At 45.5% G+C, this 18689-nt stretch overlaps 1 protein-coding gene across 1 annotated transcript in view; it reads right to left on the bottom strand.

The window, feature by feature from the left end:
* The window catches only part of LOC141116937 (Fc receptor-like protein 5), a 119224-nt gene that overhangs the window by 58487 nt on the left and 42048 nt on the right, over positions 1-18689 (bottom strand). The window contains exons 6-9 of the mRNA XM_073609448.1: positions 17780-18061; positions 15650-15928; positions 4096-4371; positions 2927-3232 (exon numbers count right to left, since the gene is read on the bottom strand). Coding sequence (XP_073465549.1) covers positions 2927-3232; positions 4096-4371; positions 15650-15928; positions 17780-18061 — 1143 coding nt within the window. The remainder of the gene's footprint in view (positions 1-2926; positions 3233-4095; positions 4372-15649; positions 15929-17779; positions 18062-18689) is intronic.

The following is an 18689-nucleotide window of genomic DNA, read 5'->3' as shown; positions in this document are numbered from 1 at the left end:
ATATCTCCGTATACAGAACCCTTTCTCTATTTCCATTTCTTGAGCTCTTGTTCCCTGAAGAAGCCAATGTCTTGGCGAAACATGTAGGAAATCGAGCCCCCCCTCTTTTGATGGCCATCTCCATCAGGCCTCCTTTACTATACTTTGGGTCATATACAATTTATGTACTTATTTTAAATGTCAATCGTCCTAAATGTAATTTTTCACTTATGTACAACTATTAATAAACTTTGTAATTTTTTATATTTTTTTGTATAAATCTCTTGTTTTCACATTTCTCTTCTCTATATCCCTGGACCCTAGCACCGCTATAATCCCCTGTCCACATACCCACTACTATTTGATCAACTTTGGGGATGAGGTGCTGTATCTCACGGTACCACCTAGCCAACCACATATTATCTCCTGTACCATGTCTGCAGTCTCTGACGTCTCTTGTATCGTGTCTACAGTCTTTGACCATCTCTTGTATCACGTCTGCAGTCTCTGACCAGCTTCTGTACCACGTCTGCAGTCTCTGACCACCTCTTGTATCATGTCTACAGTCTCTGACGTCTCTTGTATCATGTCTTCAGTCTTTGACCATCTCCTGTACTACGATTGCAGTCTCTGACCGTCTCTTGTATCATATCTGCAGTCTCTGACCATCTCCTGTATCATGTCTGCAGTCTCCGACCATCTCTTGTATCATGTCAGCAGTCTCTGACCATCTCTTGTATCATGTCTGCAGTCTCCGACCATCTCTTGTATCATGTCTGCAGTCTCTGACCATCTCTTTTATCATGTCTGCAGTCTCCGACCATCTCTTGTATCATGTCTGCAGTCTCTGACCATCTCCTGTACCATATCTGCAGTCTCTGACGTCTCTTGTATCATGTCTACAGTCTTTGACCGTCTCTTGTATCATGTTTGCAGTCTCTGACCAGCTTCTGTACCACGTCTGCAGTCTCTGACCGTCTCTTGTATCATGTCTACAGTCTCTGACGTCTCTTGTATCATGTCTTCAGCCTCTGACCATCTCCTGTACCATGGTTGCAGTCTCTGACCGTCTCTTGTATCATATCTACAGTCTCTGACCATCCCCTCTGTGTGTGCATCAGAGAGACTCCCCTCCAGGTCTCATTAGAGTACTCTCTTCCTGTATTTTCTTTATTGTTAAGAGATCATGGGAGGATCCCAAGGTAATGACTTCTAAGGGGAGCATCTCTGTGTTTGAGTTGTTGCCATAGAAACATTTATAAAGGGGAGGGGTTGGTAAGATGACCACGCCCATGTGGGGGCGCCAGAAATATTTCTGCACCCAGGCGTCTGTGACCCTAGGATCGGCCCTGGCTGCATGGCAGGTTCGGCAGGTCCGTGCCTTCTTTAATATCACTGCACTGCCCCCTCCCCACACTGCCTGTCTTATTCACACAAAACATGAAGTGTGGCCGCTCTAGACAAAGGGCGGGACTTTTTAAGTTAAGAAGTGGGTGATTGGTTGCTAGGCAGTGGGGCGGTCCCAGCAATAAATCACTCACTTTTAACATGAAAAGTCCCACCCATTGTCCAGAGCGGCCAGGCTCCATGTTTTGTGTGAATAAGGTAGGGTTCTCTGGGGAGGGGGGAGTGCTGTGCTGTAAAGGAGTTTGATATTGAGAGAGGACTGTGATGGGGCTCAGTCTGTGATTGGGGGGGTCAGTCTGTGATTTGAGGGGTCAGTCTGTGATTTGGGGGGTCAGTCTGTGATGGGGGTCTGTGATGGGGAGTCTGTGATGAATCAGGACCAATTTGTGATGGGGAGCCAGTCTGTGATGGGGGGTCTGTGATGGGGGGGTCAGTCTATGATGGGGGGTCTGCTATGGGTCAGGTCAGTCTGTAATGGGGGGTCTGTGATGGGGAGTCAGTTTGTAATGAGGGGTCTGTGATTTGGGGGGTCAGTCTATGATGGAAGGGTCTGTGATGGGTCAGTCTGTGATGGGGGGTCTGCTATGGGTCAGGTCAGTCTGTAATGGGGGGTCTGTGATAGGGAGTCAGTTTGTAATGAGGGGTCAGTTTTTGATGGGTCAGTCTGTAATGGGGGGTCTGTGATGGGGGATTGTGATGAGGCAGGGGGGGATGTGACATAAGGGGGGGGCTAAGGACACTGATGTAAAAGGGGGTTGTGATGTAAAGGGAGGACTGAGGACACTGATGTAAAAGGGGGTCTGTGATATGATGTGAAAGAGGGGACTGAAGACACTGATGTAAAAGGGGGTCTGTGATTTCTGCACTAGCAAAACACAGGTCTCTGCAAGGGCAATAGAAAACAATTGTTTTTTATATGTCCTTTTCACACTGCAACAGCGCCACTGCGTGCTGAGCAGTGTGGTGCAAAATGCATACTCTTTCTATGCACTGCAACTGAGCTGTGGTGCATAAAAATCAATGAAATGTATTTGCATAAAGAACTATTTATGATCATCTTTGGGTCAAGAAAGACTGAACAGTTTAGCTTTACTTGCCATTGAGTCAGAACTTTTAAATACTTTATCTTACGAAGATATTATCGATGAGTTTGCCAAAAGAAAAGTTAGAACTAAAAAATTGTAGGGAGTTTCTTACTGCTATAATCTTTAAAAGGCATTTTCTGCATTACAGAGTATTTTCAGCCTGTACAATTAAAGCCAGTTATTTTCAGTGTTTTCGTGTGTGGAGATATGTTTTTAATTGATCTATTGTAGCAGTCATCGATAAAGGATGAGAATGGTGGTGTATGTGTGTGTGTGTGTGTGTGTGTGTGTGTGTGTGTGTGTGTGGGGGGGGGGGGGCATTGAAGGAGCCAGCCTTGGGGCGGCAAAGGGAGTAAATCCGGGCTTGGTGGCCAGCCTAATGATTTACTGTATATTGGCTAGACTACTCAAACAAGACAAACAGACTTTATCGGTCTTCATAAATGTGGACTCACCAAGTGGATGGCTTTCCAAGATTTGGTTGATCTGAAATGTTTCCACAATATAGAAAGGCTTATTGTCTGCCAAATTTTTGCTGACCTTACAACTATAAGTTCCTGCATGATGACTTTGGAGGGATTCAATGTATAGGACTTTGCCATTGTCTCGTAGTTGGTAGAATGCAGAGTCTTTTTCTACCACTGTCTCATTGTGCAACCACAGAAATAAGGGGGACATTCCTTTCTTTATGGAGCAATTCAACGTCAAAGATTCTCCATATACAAAATCCTTATTGTCTTTATCCATGGTGATATTTATACCTGTAAAAAAAGAAATAAGCTTAAATATTTTAATAAAAAAAAGACACAAAACTGATATCTTGGTTGTGGAAAGAAAACTGCGATGTGTTATTTTGCAGACACAAAACAAATCTCTCCTGCGCTCAGGTGTCCAGGAACTGAACATGTGGTGCGACCACCTATACCAAGGTATTGCCTAGCGTCTTGCAGCCCTCCTCTGAACAATGGGTATTCATGCTAGAAAAAACAGAAAAAGAAGGAGGGCGCACTAACCTAGTGCATTACCACTATAAAACTTTATTGCAGCATAAAAACAGCAAAGATTATACTCACAAACGAGCTATCGAAGCCAGCTTTAAAAAGGGCGCAAATGCGCTGTTCTATGGATCGACACACCAGGACCTATTGCCAAGAGAATCAGACCGGTGCAAATGGCCAATGGCTAACGCGTTTCAGGGGAGCACCCCCTTCTTCAGAGCCTGAACGGGCAATGGCTAGTCTCTCGAAATTGCCATTTGCACCGGTCTGATTCTCTTGGCAATAGGTCCTGGTGTGTCGATCCATAGAACAGCGCATTTGCGCCCTTTTTAAAGCTGGCTTCGATAGCTCGTTTGTGAGTATAATCTTTGCTGTTTTTATGCTGCAATAAAGTTTTATAGTGGTAATGCACTAGGTTAGTGCGCCCTCCTTCTTTTTCTGTTCTTCTTTTTCTGTGTTATTTTGCAGGACATTTTATACTTTTTAGAGCTGGTGTTAAATTTGGTTGTTTTTGCATCATTCCAACAGTGAGTAAATATATTTATATATCCAGGCTAAATTACATCATGCACAATGTCAAACAATGAGGCGAAGATAACACAATAGACAGCAGAGCTGGCACTCACTTTGTATGAGGATGTAGATGTTGGTGCTGTTTTTTCTAACATTCCCATCCTGGGATTGTACAGAACACTGGTAGCTTCCTGTGTTCTCTTCTTTGGCTTTATCAATCACATAAATGTTCTTTATAGCAGCACTCTGGATAATTTGAGAGTCTTTATAAAACAAATATTTAAGGCCGGTCTTTTCTTTAGGATCAGTCACACACTCCAATGTCACCTGCTCGCCTTCTTTCACAAGGAGTGATGGACCAACTCTGATTTCTGGTGTTGTGAACAACTCTAGAACACATTTCAATAATTAAATAAATATAAAATAAACTTATATGACAATATGACGTTCTTAGACCACCATATGGGCCTTCAAATTTCTTATCTATCTGGAGTCTATGGTGACTTTATAATAAAAAAACAAATTCAAATGTAAACACTACTAATTACACTACAATGGACCTTGGTCTATAATGATCTATAAAGGAGGGTGGGCTGACGTGATGTGCGGCTGACGTCAGCACAGGGGAGGAGCCCAGCGCCGGCTCCAGGAAGTTGTGAGACGGGACGCTGACAAGCCGAGGTGATGCCTCGTGGGGTGAGAGACCACGAGCGGCCGGTCTAGGTACGAGCGTCCGGCTCTTCATCCGTCCCGCTCCCCCCCACCACCGCAACTAGCAGCAGCGGCCTTGTAGTGCCCCTCCGTTACTGACCCAGTGAGGGCTGTCCTCTGTGCACCCCTCCTTATGTGCCCCGCCGGGAGAGGCAAACCACCGGCAGAAAATTCTCTCCACATGTCCTACTAGGGAGGTCACAGAGCGGAGCTACGGCCCCCTAACTGAGGCGAGTGCTGGGCGCTGCCAAAGGAAGCAAGACAAGCAAGCAACAGACCCTCTACATCGCTCAATGGGTTGGATGGGAGAAACAGGTAGGAGACGCGTCATCGATCCTACTGTTGATTCCACCGCCTAATAATATTTAAATCTTGGACATGATTTTATTGGGCTTACCTTGAACACCTGGCGTCAACTAGGGGGTTTGGAAAACGCACATAATCAGGGGGCACTACTATCCTGTCCAAGGACAGGTCAAAAGGACTGGAATACTGAGGCCTATCTGGCTTCTCCCCTCCCCCCATGTTCATTAGTTTGAAGCGGACATCCTAGCTGAGCGGTTTAGCTTATGCTTACTGTGCCCCCCCCGGCAGGGATTGTCGGCTTGCCACCCCCCAGCTGTTAGGGGACCAGTCTCTCAATCCCTAGCACTTTCCATGGGTTGGGGCAGGCACTGATAATACACGTTGTCATAAGTAACCCTCCCCAGCGACTTGTGGTCTGGAAGGGGGAATAAAACAGGTTACCCACCACAGAGACTCTATACACCCCCCAGGGATGGTGTAAACCCTCCACCCTAACTGACCGAGGGTGGGAGGGGATCATTAAACTGCAAAGCATATAGAGCTGATACTGTGAGACGGCGCCTCCTTAAACCACAAAAAGGGGACAACCGGGAAAGGGAGGAAATATGAGGGGCCGGTCATCGAGATCAGCGGAACCCAATAACCCAAGAGAGAGCTTAAACAATAGCTCCATTCAAAAATATTTAAAAGAAGCAGGTGCAAAAAGCCCAGGAATGGAGGCGAAACACCCAGGTACTAAGAAGAAGGAGCAACAGAAACCAAAGGGGGGACAGGGTGACAGACCTCACGAGGAGCTGGATCTGGTGGGGGCGCCAGCATGTGTCGCAGCTGATGAGCAGAGAATTATGGCCCTAGTGCCTAGTAAATCAGACATGAGTGAAATGCTTGCTAAACTGGAAAAAAAACTAGAAAGCGTCATAAAAGAGGAGATCTTAAATGTTCGCTCTGATATGGGACACCTCCTTCGCCGAGTAGAGGAGGCTGAAGAGGCCTTCGGCATTCAAGCTAAGGACATAGCAGATTTAAAAGAACAAGTCAAGAAGATGCAAAACGAAAACCGCTTGCTGGCGTTCAGACTTGAGGAACAGGAGAACCAGAGTCGATGACAAAATTTACGCATTAGATCTATCCCGGAACAACAAAACGAGGATCTGGGGGAGAAGATGAGGAAGATTTTCAATCCCCTGCTGGGCAGGCAAGAAGACGAAGCTCTGAGGATCGACAGGGTCCATAGAATAAGGAAGCCCCCCCATATTAAGCAAGACACCCCTAGAGACGTTATAATTAAGTTTCATCTATATGAGGACAAAGAAAAAATTTGGAAAAAACTAAAGGGGGCCCCTCCATTAAAATTTGAAAACAAGGATCTGCAGATCTTCACTGACCTTTCAGCGGGGACTCTGGAGAGGAGAAGACGGATGAGACCAATTCTGGACCAACTCAGGAGGGCTAATTTAAAGTACAGTTGGGGGTTCCCAACATCCCTGATAGTTATCAAAGATGGAAGATCCTACAGAATGAGACACATGGAAGAAATGCAGGACTTCTGTAACAACTTGGGGGGGGGTGGGTCTCCTTTTTTTTTTTTTTTTTCTTTCTCTTTCTTTACGCTCTCTCGTCTCCTCCCCTCCCCCCCCCTTCACTCCTCACGGGGGCAGCTATCCCTGGAGCACGAGGACTTATGTATCATGGACTCTAGTTATTAGCGAATACAAAGCAGTAAGGGGGACAGAGGAGGGTTACGTGGCCTCACCTAATCAACATAAAATAATCTGCAGCAAGCATAGGGGAGGGGATCGCGGGGCGCTTGAGGGTGCACCCCTGGGCGGGGACGTCCCGAGCCCCCACCTCCTGCTTCTCCCCATTATTGGGAGGAGCGGGCGCTGGATGCCGGTGCTGGAGCTCACCCCCTGAGGGAGAAGCACCGCAGTGTGGAATGAGTGTATTTCCATACGGGTGGGCTTTCGGCATAGCTAACGCCACGGGGGGGAAGGTGGGAGGTGGGTGGGAGGGGGAGGTGGGGAGGGGGTGGGGGAGGTGCGAGGGGGTGGGTAGCGGGACGGGGGGAGGAGGAGGGGAGGGGGGGCTTGAGGGAAGGAGGGTCATCAGATGGGAGGGGATAGGAAGGGGGAGGGGGCCGGCGGGATGTGTTCGAGGGGTGCAGAGCACAGAGGTAAACGCTTGCACCATTAACGATGCCTGATATCAAATTTATATCTTACAATGTAAAGGGGTTGAACTCACCCAGGAAAAGACACAAAATATTGGGGGAACTGTGTCTTCTACGAGGGGACATAGTCTTCCTGCAGGAAACCCACCTGACCCTGGACACAAGGGTCAGGTTGTTTTCCCCAAAGATCCCTCAATGGTTTTACGGTGATTCCCTCGATAGGGGGTCTAAAGGAGTAGCGATAGGGCTGTCCAAGGCAGCAAATTTTTCAGTAAGGGACAGATTAATAGACCCTGAAGGTCGTTATATATTTTTGAAGGGCTCTATAGGCACAAGAATGTTTACGTTTGCCAATGTGTACTGCCCGAATAGAAGTCCAACCACCTTCCTGGGACAAGTGCTGGAGAAACTGTTAGGATTTGGGGAAGGAGAGGTGGTCTTGGCAGGTGATTTAAATTTTTGCTTGGACCCTGCTCTAGACAGTACGTCCCGTGCCCAGGGGATCAAGAAGGTGTCACTAGGAGCTATCAGGCGGAAATTATTCCACAGCCAGTTAATGGATGTGTGGAGAGTACAACATGTTAAAGAGAGGGACTACACCTTCTTCTCCCCTGTGCACGGGACCTACTCCAGGCTGGACTACATTTTTGTGGACCACAGCCTGCTGGAGGGGGTCGCAGAAACTAGAATCGAAACAACAACCCTCTCAGATCATTCACTGGTCACGATGAGGCTGAAGCTCCCAGAGGTGGGACGAAGTTCTTGTTTGTGGAAGCTGAATGAGGACCTGCTCAAGGACCCCGAAGTGTTAGATCGGATCCAGAATGAGTTGAACCTGTTTTTTAAAATAAATGACACGGGTGAGGTATCACCCTCTATTCTCTGGGAGGCGCACAAAGCCTATATCCGAGGGATCCTTATATCCATAGGAGCAGGTCTAAAAATAGAAAAAGAAGGAGAAAAGGGAAAAACTGATAGCGGACCTGTTCCATCTGGAACAAGCACATAAAAAGACCAAAGGGCAGGATCAGGACTGCTACCGTGCATTGGTTGCCGGGAGAGAGGAGCTGAGGGACATGATGGAGCAGGAGGCTAAGAGAGCCATCAATTTAATAACCAGAAATAAATATCTATGGGCCAACAAATCCAGCAAACACTTGGCGAGATTAATTAGGAAAAAAAGAGGGTGGAATTTTATCGAGAAAATAAACGGTCCAGGAGGGAAAGAGATTGTGTCTAGTGAAGGCATGGCCGACGAGTTTAGAAAATTCAATGCCGATCTGTATTCTATAGGACAAAAGGGGGGGGAGGATAGTGCCCGGTTGGCAAGGAGCAGAGAATTCCTAAAAGAAGCAGGTCTGAAGGTACTACCGGGGGAGGATAAGGATCTCTTGGATAAACCAATTGAGGAGGAGGAAATCGTGGCAGCGCTTAGAGACACCCCAAAGGGCAAGAGTCCAGGCCCAGACGGTTTCCCTTCCACCTACTTAATGAAAATGAAACACATACTGGTCCCCAGGCTATGCCAATATTGGAACGACCTGGGCACCAGATGTGAGATGGAACGTGAGGCCCTGTCTGCTACGATAACCTTAGTATTGAAAGAAGGGAAGGATACTAGGCTATGTTCAAGCTACCGGCCCATATCTCTGCTCAACGCGGATGTAAAATTATACGCTAAGGTCCTAGCGAACAGACTAAAGGGATATTTGGCCGGCCTGGTGCACCCAGACCAGTCCGGCTTCGTCCCGGGAAGACAGTGCAGGGACAACGGGGTACGGGCGGTGCTGCTATCGGAGTATTGTAGAGGCAGGGGACCCCCAGCTCTATTCCTGTCGATAGATGCCGAAAAGGCTTTCGATAGGGTAGACTGGGGGTTCCTGCTGAACACGTTGGAAGTCATGGGGTTCGGGCCCAGGTTTATTTCCTGGGTCAAGGTCCTATATAGTAAACCAACAGCAGTGGTAAGGGTGAACGGGGCCATTTTAAAATCTTTTGGAATGAGAAATGGAACAAGGCAGGGGTGCCCGCTCTCCCCCCTTCTGTTTGTTTTGTCCCTCGAACCTCTCCTGGCCTCCATCCGGAATAGCCCTGACTGTAATGGGGTATGGGTGGGAACGGAGGAGCACAAACTGGCAGCATTTGCCGATGACATACTATTTTTTGTCACAAATCCCAGAGTAACCCTCTCCAACGTTCTCCGAATCCTTAGATTATACGGAGAGGTTTCCAACTTCAAAATCAACCCCGGCAAGTCCGAAATCTTAAATATTAGTCTAACTAAGCAGGAAGAAGCTCACTTGACCTCAGTGTTCCCCTTTCCCTGGAGAAAGGAGATCAAGATTGCGGTCTAGGCCGCTCTCATGGTTTGGACGAGCGAATGCGGTCAAAATGATGATTGCCCCCAAAATTTTGTATAAATTTCAATTGCTGCCGATTCCCCTCCCAAGGTATTTCCTGAGGGTTTTAGGGAAATTAATTAGGGAGGCTGTCTGGGGTGGCAATATACCACGCATCTCCTATGCAACATTGAGTAGAGGGAAAAAAAAAGGGGGAATAGCAGCACCAGACTTTAATAGGTACTACATTGCTGTAGTGCTTTCACGGGTTATAGAATGGAGTAAGAAAGGGACAGATACGCGTTGGGTGAACATAGAGTTCTCCTTAAGTGATAATAATTTGGCACACTCACTATGGAATCCCCCAAAATTTTGAATATTCAGCATTAATACTTCTTTGTTAACTCTAAACACTTTTAAACATTGGGACAAAATTCACACTCAACACAAATGGTCGTACAATTCACCGTTAATATATATGAAAAATAATTTATTTTTCGAACCAGGGATGTGGGCGGTGGGAGGGAACTGGTTAAAAGAGGATGCCCTCCAACTGAAAAACTTTATTAAAAAGGGGAAAATACGCACTTTCACGGAATTGAGTAGAGAATCAGAACTTTGGGTGATGGATAGGTGGTGGTATCTCCAGCTCTCCCATTTTATAGGAAAACTTCCGAAAACCCTAAGAGGCATGGAAGAGCTTAGACCCCTGGAGAAACTCTGTACGACGGAGTACCCAGGTGGTGTCATTGGTCAAATTTATAAAATACTGGGGGCGGAACAGGAGGATATCGCCTCCGTACATCAAAAGGTGGGAGCAGGAATTGGGGTCACTTTGTAATAGAAACACGTTAGGAAAAATCTTGAATTTGGTCCACTACTCAGCACTTGACAATAGGAGAACGGAAATCCATTACAAAGTCCTAGCAAGATGGTATGCCACCCCAGACAGAGTAAGCAAGATAGATGGGACAAAGGGCAACACCTGCTGGAGGGGATGCCCAACTGTAGGCACAATGTCCCATATCTGGTGGGAATGCCCCATCATTAAGGTCTTCTGGAAAAAAATTCTGTCACTGACAAAGGAATTCACGGGGAGGGAAATTGAGGAAGACCCATGGGTCTGTCTCTTCCATGGTACTCAGGATCCAGCCAAGAGTTACAAAACCTCCTTGCTCCCTATAATATTAGATACGGCCAAGAGACAGATTGCCCTAAACTGGCTGAACCCTTCAAGCCCCAAAACGAGAGACTGGTTATTTGATCTTAATGAAATATTTAATGTGGAGTGCGTAGACCGGCGGGGAATGGAAAGAAATCATGGTCCTATTTAACGGAGATTATATAAAAAGGGTATAACAAAGAAGGGTCGATCATGGAGGAGGGAGTGAGTAAGTCGCGATTAGCCCCCACAGAAGTACATCCCGCAGGGGAGGGTAGGGGATGGGAGGGGGGGAGGGTGGAGGGGGGGGGGCGGGCATGGGGAGGCAGCTTGTCTATCTTTTTTTTTTTAACTTATAGAAGGATTTGTATTACTGGCACGCCCCCTTCGGGAAATGTTTTGTATTGGAAAATGATAAATAAAGATTAAAAAAAATATATATATAATGATCTATAAAGCATCAAACTATTAATTAACCAGTTAATGCTTCAATAGCGATGTACCAGTTTTATAATCATTTAATGTGCAAAATATATACATAAAACTATCCTGGTATAAAAAATAAAAAAAACATAAAATCACACCCAGCGCATCTCCCACAGAGACCTCTTTTATATATTTAAATGGGCTATTATTCCCAGGATGATTTTGTTCAGAAAGGGAAAGAGCCTAAAGGACTAAGAAAGAAAAAAGCAGCCCACATAAAAATAAAAAATGTACATGCATTCTGATGCAGATCATAAATGTACATGTAGGACTATTTCATTTTATAGACAAAATAAAGAACCAGAAAAGACATGTCCTATAATATTAAACAACATTCCAGAACTTGTATTCAGTTGCAATAAGACTAATGACATGTCTTTGAACCACCGCTTCCATTAGGATCTTTTATATGAGTCTTCTGACCCATGGCTCACGAATGAGGAAGAAATCCATATTACCCTTGTAAGGTCTATTGTTGCTGGCTGCTGGAGATATATTGTTGCTGGGGTGGATCTATTGTTACTAGGGGGAAGGGACAACAAATTCCAAACAATTTACTTAGCACCGCAAAATGTTACTTGGCTCTGTATTCTCTAAAAGGGTCTGTACTGGGAGGTGGGTAGGTGGTAGAACCAAGGTGGGGTGAGAAATATGTGTGTGGGCCGCTCATGCTTAATAGGGAGGGGGTATGTGGACAACTGCTGCTAGAGTGTTGGCAGGGGATGGAGCATGTCCTGGCTCCTGCAAAGGTTCAAGAAAGGAAGGGTGACCCCTGGAAGTCGCACATTTACGGTGTTCTGCTGCAATGAATGGAGTGGCAACATCAGCCTGGATTCCGACCAAGCCACGCCCCAAACGTGTTTCGCTCCGCCCCCCGGGACTTATGAAATGCGTTGGTGGATCGTGGCTTGGTTAGAGTTCAGACTGAGGTTGCCACCCCATTGATTGCAGCAGGACATCATAGATGTGCAACTTCCACATTCACACATGAAAAATACCTTTAAATATTGTGCCCAGGGATCCCCTTAGTCTGCCTGTAAAGTGACGCATCTGTACTGTGTAAAGAAACCTGCTGCAGAAAAACAGACATTTCTAAAGAAAAAGAAATTAGATTTAAATTTCCGGCAACACAATACCAATGGCAATTTAAAAAATGTAAAAAGAAACAGCGCAGGGGTTTCCCCCCAGGTCATACCAGGCCCTTTGGGTCTGGTATGGATTTTAAGGGGAACCCCATGCCAATTTTTTTTTTTAAATGGCGTGGGGTCACCTCCCAAAATCCATACCAGACCCTTATCCGAGCATGCAGCCCAGCAGGTCAGGAAAGGATGGGGGGGACGAGCAAGAGGGAAATTGAGGAAGACCCATGGGTCTGTCTCTTCCATGGTACTCAGGATCCAGCCAAGAGTTACAAAACCTCCTTGCTCCCTATAATATTAGATACGGCCAAGAGACAGATTGCCCTAAACTGGCTGAACCCTTCAAGCCCCAAAACGAGAGACTGGTTATTTGATCTTAATGAAATATTTAATGTGGAGTGCGTAGACCGGCGGGGAATGGAAAGAAATCATGGTCCTATTTAAGGGAGATTATATAAAAAGGGTATAACAAAGAAGGGTCGATCATGGAGGAGGGAGTGAGTACGTCGCGATTAGCCCCCACAGAAGTACATCCCGCAGGGGAGGGTAGGGGATGGGAGGGGGGGAGGGTGGAGGGGGGGGCGGGCATGGGGAGGCAGCTTGTCTATCTTTTTTTTTTTAACTTATAGAAGGATTTGTATTACTGGCACGCCCCCTTCGGGAAATGTTTTGTATTGGAAAATGATAAAGATTAAAAAATATATATATATAATGATCTATAAAGCATCAAACTATTAATTAACCAGTTAATGCTCCAATAGCGATGTACCAGTTTTATAATCATTTAATGTGCAAAATATATACATAAAACTATCCTGGTATAAAAAATAAAAAAAACATAAAATCACACCCAGCGCATCTCCCACAGAGACCTCTTTTATATATTTAAATGGGCTATTATTCCCAGGATGATTTTGTTCAGAAAGGGAAAGAGCCTAAAGGACTAAGAAAGAAAAAAGCAGCCCACATAAAAATAAAAAATGTACATGCATTCTGATGCAGATCATAAATGTACATGTAGGACTATTTCATTTTATAGACAAAATAAAGAACCAGAAAAGACATGTCCTATAATATTAAACAACATTCCAGAACTTGTATTCAGTTGCAATAAGACTAATGACATGTCTTTGAACCACCGCTTCCATTAGGATCTTTTATATGAGTCTTCTGACCCATGGCTCACGAATGAGGAAGAAATCCATATTACCCTTGTAAGGTCTATTGTTGCTGGCTGCTGGAGATATATTGTTGCTGGGGTGGATCTATTGTTACTGGGGGGAAGGGACAACAAATTCCAAACAATTTACTTAGCACCGCAAAATGTTACTTGGCTCTGTATTCTCTAAAAGGGTCTGTACTGGGAGGTGGGTAGGTGGTAGAACCAAGGTGGGGTGAGAAATATGTGTGTGGGCCGCTCATGCTTAATAGGGAGGGTGACCCCTGGAAGTCGCACATTTACAGTGTTCTGCTGCAATGAATGGAGTGGCAACATCAGCCTGGATTCCGACCAAGCCACGCCCCAAACGTGTTTCGCTCCGCCCCCCCGGGACTTATGAAATGCGTTGGTGGATCGTGGCTTGGTTAGAGTTCAGACTAAGGTTGCCACCCCATTGATTGCAGCAGGACATCATAGATGTGCGACTTCCACATTCACACATGAAAAATACCTTTAAATATTGTGCCCAGGGATCCCCTTAGTCTGCCTGTAAAGTGACGCATCTGTACTGTGTAAAGAAACCTGCTGCAGAAAAACAGACATTTCTAAAGAAAAAGAAATTAGATTTAAATTTCCGGCAACACAATACCAATGGCAATTTAAAAAATGTAAAAAGAAACAGCGCAGGGGTTTCCCCCCAGGTCATACCAGGCCCTTTGGGTCTGGTATGGATTTTAAGGGGAACCCCATGCCAATTTTTTTTTTTAAATGGCGTGGGGTCACCTCCCAAAATCCATACCAGACCCTTATCCGAGCATGCAGCCCAGCAGGTCAGGAAAGGATGGGGGGGACGAGCAAGTGCTCCCCTCCTAAACCATACTAGGCCACATTTGGGGCGGGGGGCCCCCAAAGCACCTTGTCCCCATGTTGATGGGGACAGGGGCCTCTTCCCCACAACCCTGGCCATTGGTTGTCGGAGTCTGTGGGCAGGGGACTTTTTGGAATCTGGAGGCCCCCTTTAACAAGGGGGTCCCTTCCCTATGTGAACGAGTTTAGGGTACATTGTACCCCTACTCATGCACCAGAAAAGCGTCAAAAATATATAGACAGGAAGCAGTTTTTGACAATTGTAATCGTCAATCATGACGCCCGCCACACCGCAAAAAAAAAAAAAGGCTAACCGCCAAATGCCTGCTTCGCCGTTTAACAGTTCTTAAATAGGTAAGGGGCAGGCCATCTGGTGACATCACCTGGTGGCACCGCCCCACCCTTGCAACGTCACCGGCTGGTGCATGCCTGCTGGGGGATCTATTGCTCTGGGGGGGGTCAATTGTTGCTGGGAGGGAGCTACCGTTGAGGGAGAGGTCTATTGTTGCTGGCTGCTGGAGATATATTGTTGCTGTGGTGGATCTATTATTATTATTACTGGGGGGATTTCACTGCAGGGGGAAGGGGGGGTCTATTGTTGCTGGGGGGTGTTTCATTATAGGGGGGTTTATTGTTGCTGGGGGGTGATGTTGCTAGGGGTCTACTATTGTTGGATGCAGGGGATCTATTTCATTGCTTTTCTTGTTATCAACAACACATTCCATACATATGACTTAGCACCGCAAAATGTTACTTAGCTCTCTATTCTCTACAAGGCGCGGTACTGGGAGGTGGGTAGGTGGGAGAACCAAGGGATGGTGCTCTGAGGTGGGTAGGGGGTAGGGTTGCCACCTGTTAGGGATTCACCCGGACAGTCCGGGTTTTGAATCATGTGTATGGGTTTCAAGTGGACTGAAACCCAGACACATTATTCAGACTGGACTGTGGCTCCCCAAGTAACCAACATAGTCACATACAAATCTGTTGCCATCCAGGAATTGTGAGCAACTGTCTGGGGGCACTTTCAGCATCACTGAGGGGCAGGGCAATGATGTCAGCAAGAGCAATTTGGCCACACCCACTGTTGGCCATGGTGCGCTATGTGGACCGCATTTCTGCTCTCCTTGGGGCACCCAAAGGTGTCCCAGGCTGCTAAAGTGTTCGGGTTTGGCTTGAAGAAAAGGTGGCAACCCTAGTAGGGGGTGGAGAGAAGGGGTGACTTGGAAGGGGGGATAGCTGCACCTATTCTCTGAGAAAAAAGCCCTGATGGCAAATATATAAACAATGAAGTGAAAATAACATAAGAGAGTTTCAGAGCTTGCACTCACTTTGTACGAGGATGTGGACTTCAGTGCTGTTTTTTCGAACCTTTCTATTCCAGGATTGTACAGAACACTGATATCTTCCTGAGTTCTCTTCTCCGGCTTTACCAATCACATAACTGGCCTTCCAATCAGCACTTTGGATAATATGAGAGTCTTTATAAAATGTATATAAGAGGGTGGTGCCACTTTGAATAGGATTGGGCACACACTCCATTGTCACCCACTCGCCCTCATTCATGGGGAGTGATGGATCAACTATTATTTCTGGTGACGGGAACAACTCTAGAACACATATTAACAATTAATCAAGTTCAAAAAGACTTGCATGAACATCCGGTATTGTATTCAATATTTTTTTTTAAGGGGCCTAATGTAAAAAATGATTAAAAACCCTAGTTTTGTAAAAAGTCTTTCTCTGCCCAATGGATTATTCAGCACTAAGACAATGCAGAGCTGATATGACCAACCTGAGATCCTGGACTGCTAGCTGTTCACAAATCCCCCCCCCCCCAACCCTGCCCCACTGGGTTATAACTAGAGATGCACCGATACCATTTTTTTTAATAGGGAGTACGAGTACCAATACTTATTTTTAATACTCGCCGATAACAATTACCGATACCTACTGACAACTGTTTGGTTTACACGTTAGCTGTCAGCAATGGTACAAAGCATTGAAAAGTTATTTACAAATTGAATACATTTTTTTTTTTTTGCGCTTTTTTCAAATGTGAACTATGTAAATATATGTTAACGGAGTAAAAGTATAAACGAACAAAGCAAACAAAAAAAAGTTATAATTATCAATAGTTCATAAAAAATCAGCAGAAAAATAATAATTAAATGGAGAAGGACACTAAGGAATTAGGGCTGATTAGAGTAAATTAAGGGTTAATAAGGGGTTTAATAGAGGACCATTTAATAAAAAATAAAAAAATAAAACATCTTTTTTTTTTTTTACTTAAAGCAAAGGTCCGCCCACCGCTGAAAAATTAAAAGCCAGTAGCTACACATACTGCAGCTGCTGGTTTTAATTATAGGACACCTACCTGTCCTGGAGTCCAGGCACCCAGCTGATGTTTCCATCAGCTGTCGGGTGCTGCCACCACCATTACCGGTAAGGGAAGCCGGCAGTGTAGTCTTATGGCTTCACGCCGGGAGCCCTACTGCGCATGCGCGAGGCTCCGCTCCTCTCTCCTACTAGCCTGGCGACAGGGGGAGGAGGAGGGAGCCGAGTAGTGATGTTCATAGCCACCCCAAACTCGCTCATCCATGTCTTTATGGACCTTGCTTTGTTCACTCGTGTGCAGTCATGTTGGAACAGGAAGGGGCCATCCCCAAACTGCTCTCACAAAGTTGGGAGCATGAAATTGTTCAAAACGTCTTGGTATGCTGACATCTTAAGAGTTCCCTTCACTGGAACCAAGGGGCAAAAACAATCCCCTGAAAAACAATCCCACACCATAATCCCCCTCCACCAAATGATTTGGAGGGCTGGCCCAATACTTTTGGCAATATAGTGTGGATGAGCGAGTTTGGGGTGAAGGAATTTTACTGGCCTGCACGGAGTCCTGACCTCAACCCGATAGAACACCTTTGGGATGAATTAGAGCGGAGATTGCGAGCCAGGATTTCTTGTTCAACATCAGTGCCTGACCTCACAAATGCGCTTCTGGAAGAATGGTCAAACATTCCCATAGACACACTCCTAAACTTTGTGGACAGCCTTCCCAGAAGAGTTGAAGCTGTTATAGTTGCAAAAGGTGGGACAACTCTATATTGAACCCTACGGACTAAGACTGGGATGCCGTTAAAGTTCATGTGTGTAAAGGCAGGCGTCCCAATACTTTTGGCAATATAGTGTACATACCTATATTACTCCAGCAGGACCAATGCAACTATCCAAACATTTCCATACCTTGAATTCTTATTTAAGAACACAGTAAGGACATGGAGGTTTAAGAAACCCCCTAAAGTGTTGGTTGCCCAACAGACTTTGGACATTTGGCGGGGAATGCATTAGGGGAGGTAAGCATTTGTGCTTTTTATTTGTAGGCTAATCTTTTGGCCACTTTATTTTAACAACAGGGTCACTTTAAAGAACAGTTTTCAGAGTCATTCTTCCATGCTCACCTTGGATCTGAATAAATATCACATTGCTGTTCTTCCTCACAGTGTCAGATGTCGTCCTCACTTCACAGGTATATTTTCCAGAATCCTCCAGCTGAGCTGACTGCACTCTGTATGTATTGGATGAACTGAGTTTCTGCACAGTCCGTCCATCTCTGTAGAAGGCAAAGTGCAGCTCTGTGCCGCCTCTGAGACGGTTAAGTCTGGTGTTACAGGTAAAGGTTGTCTGAACTCCTTCTAGTACAGAATTAAGATCATTTTGTATTTCTGGAGCACTGAACAGATCTATAAAAGATAATGAAAATTCCGTGAGCTGATTTTTTTATTTATTTACACAAACAGTATAGATATAGCCTTATAGGGCCAAATCAATTGATTATAGCAGATAATTGAGTGGGGGTAACATAGGGTGCTGGATGGGTGTCCCCACTATATCTAGGGGGACATGGCAACCCTGGGCCTGAAGACTTGCTTTAAAATCTATATAAAGCCAAACCATTTTTTTTGTAGTATTGGATATAGTAGGATTTCCGTGATATACGAATTGACATACATTCTTAAACCCAGTCTTTCTGGACAGTATGGTCATCTGCTGACTTTGCTACCATCCACATGCAGTCTAATGCCTCGTACACACGATCGGACATTGCGAGAACAAAATCCATGTTTTTTTTTTCTGACGGAATTTGACTCAAACTTGTCTTGCATACACACGGTCACACAAAGTTGGTTGGAAATTCTGAACGTCAAGAACGCGGTGACGTACAACACATACAACGGCACTAAAAAAAGGAAGTTCAATACCAAGTGCGCCACCCTTTGGGCTCCTTCCACTAATCTTGTGTTAGTAGAAGTTTGGTGACAGACAATTTGTGCTTTTCAGCCTCCTGCTTTTCCAATACTTACTGCTCTT

The sequence above is a fragment of the Aquarana catesbeiana genome, linkage group LG13, assembly GCF_042186555.1.
Source record: "Aquarana catesbeiana isolate 2022-GZ linkage group LG13, ASM4218655v1, whole genome shotgun sequence".
Classification (NCBI taxonomy): domain Eukaryota; kingdom Metazoa; phylum Chordata; class Amphibia; order Anura; family Ranidae; genus Aquarana; species Aquarana catesbeiana.
The sequence above is the reverse complement of the archived record's forward strand: the minus strand, read 5'-3'. Positions and strand labels throughout refer to the sequence as shown.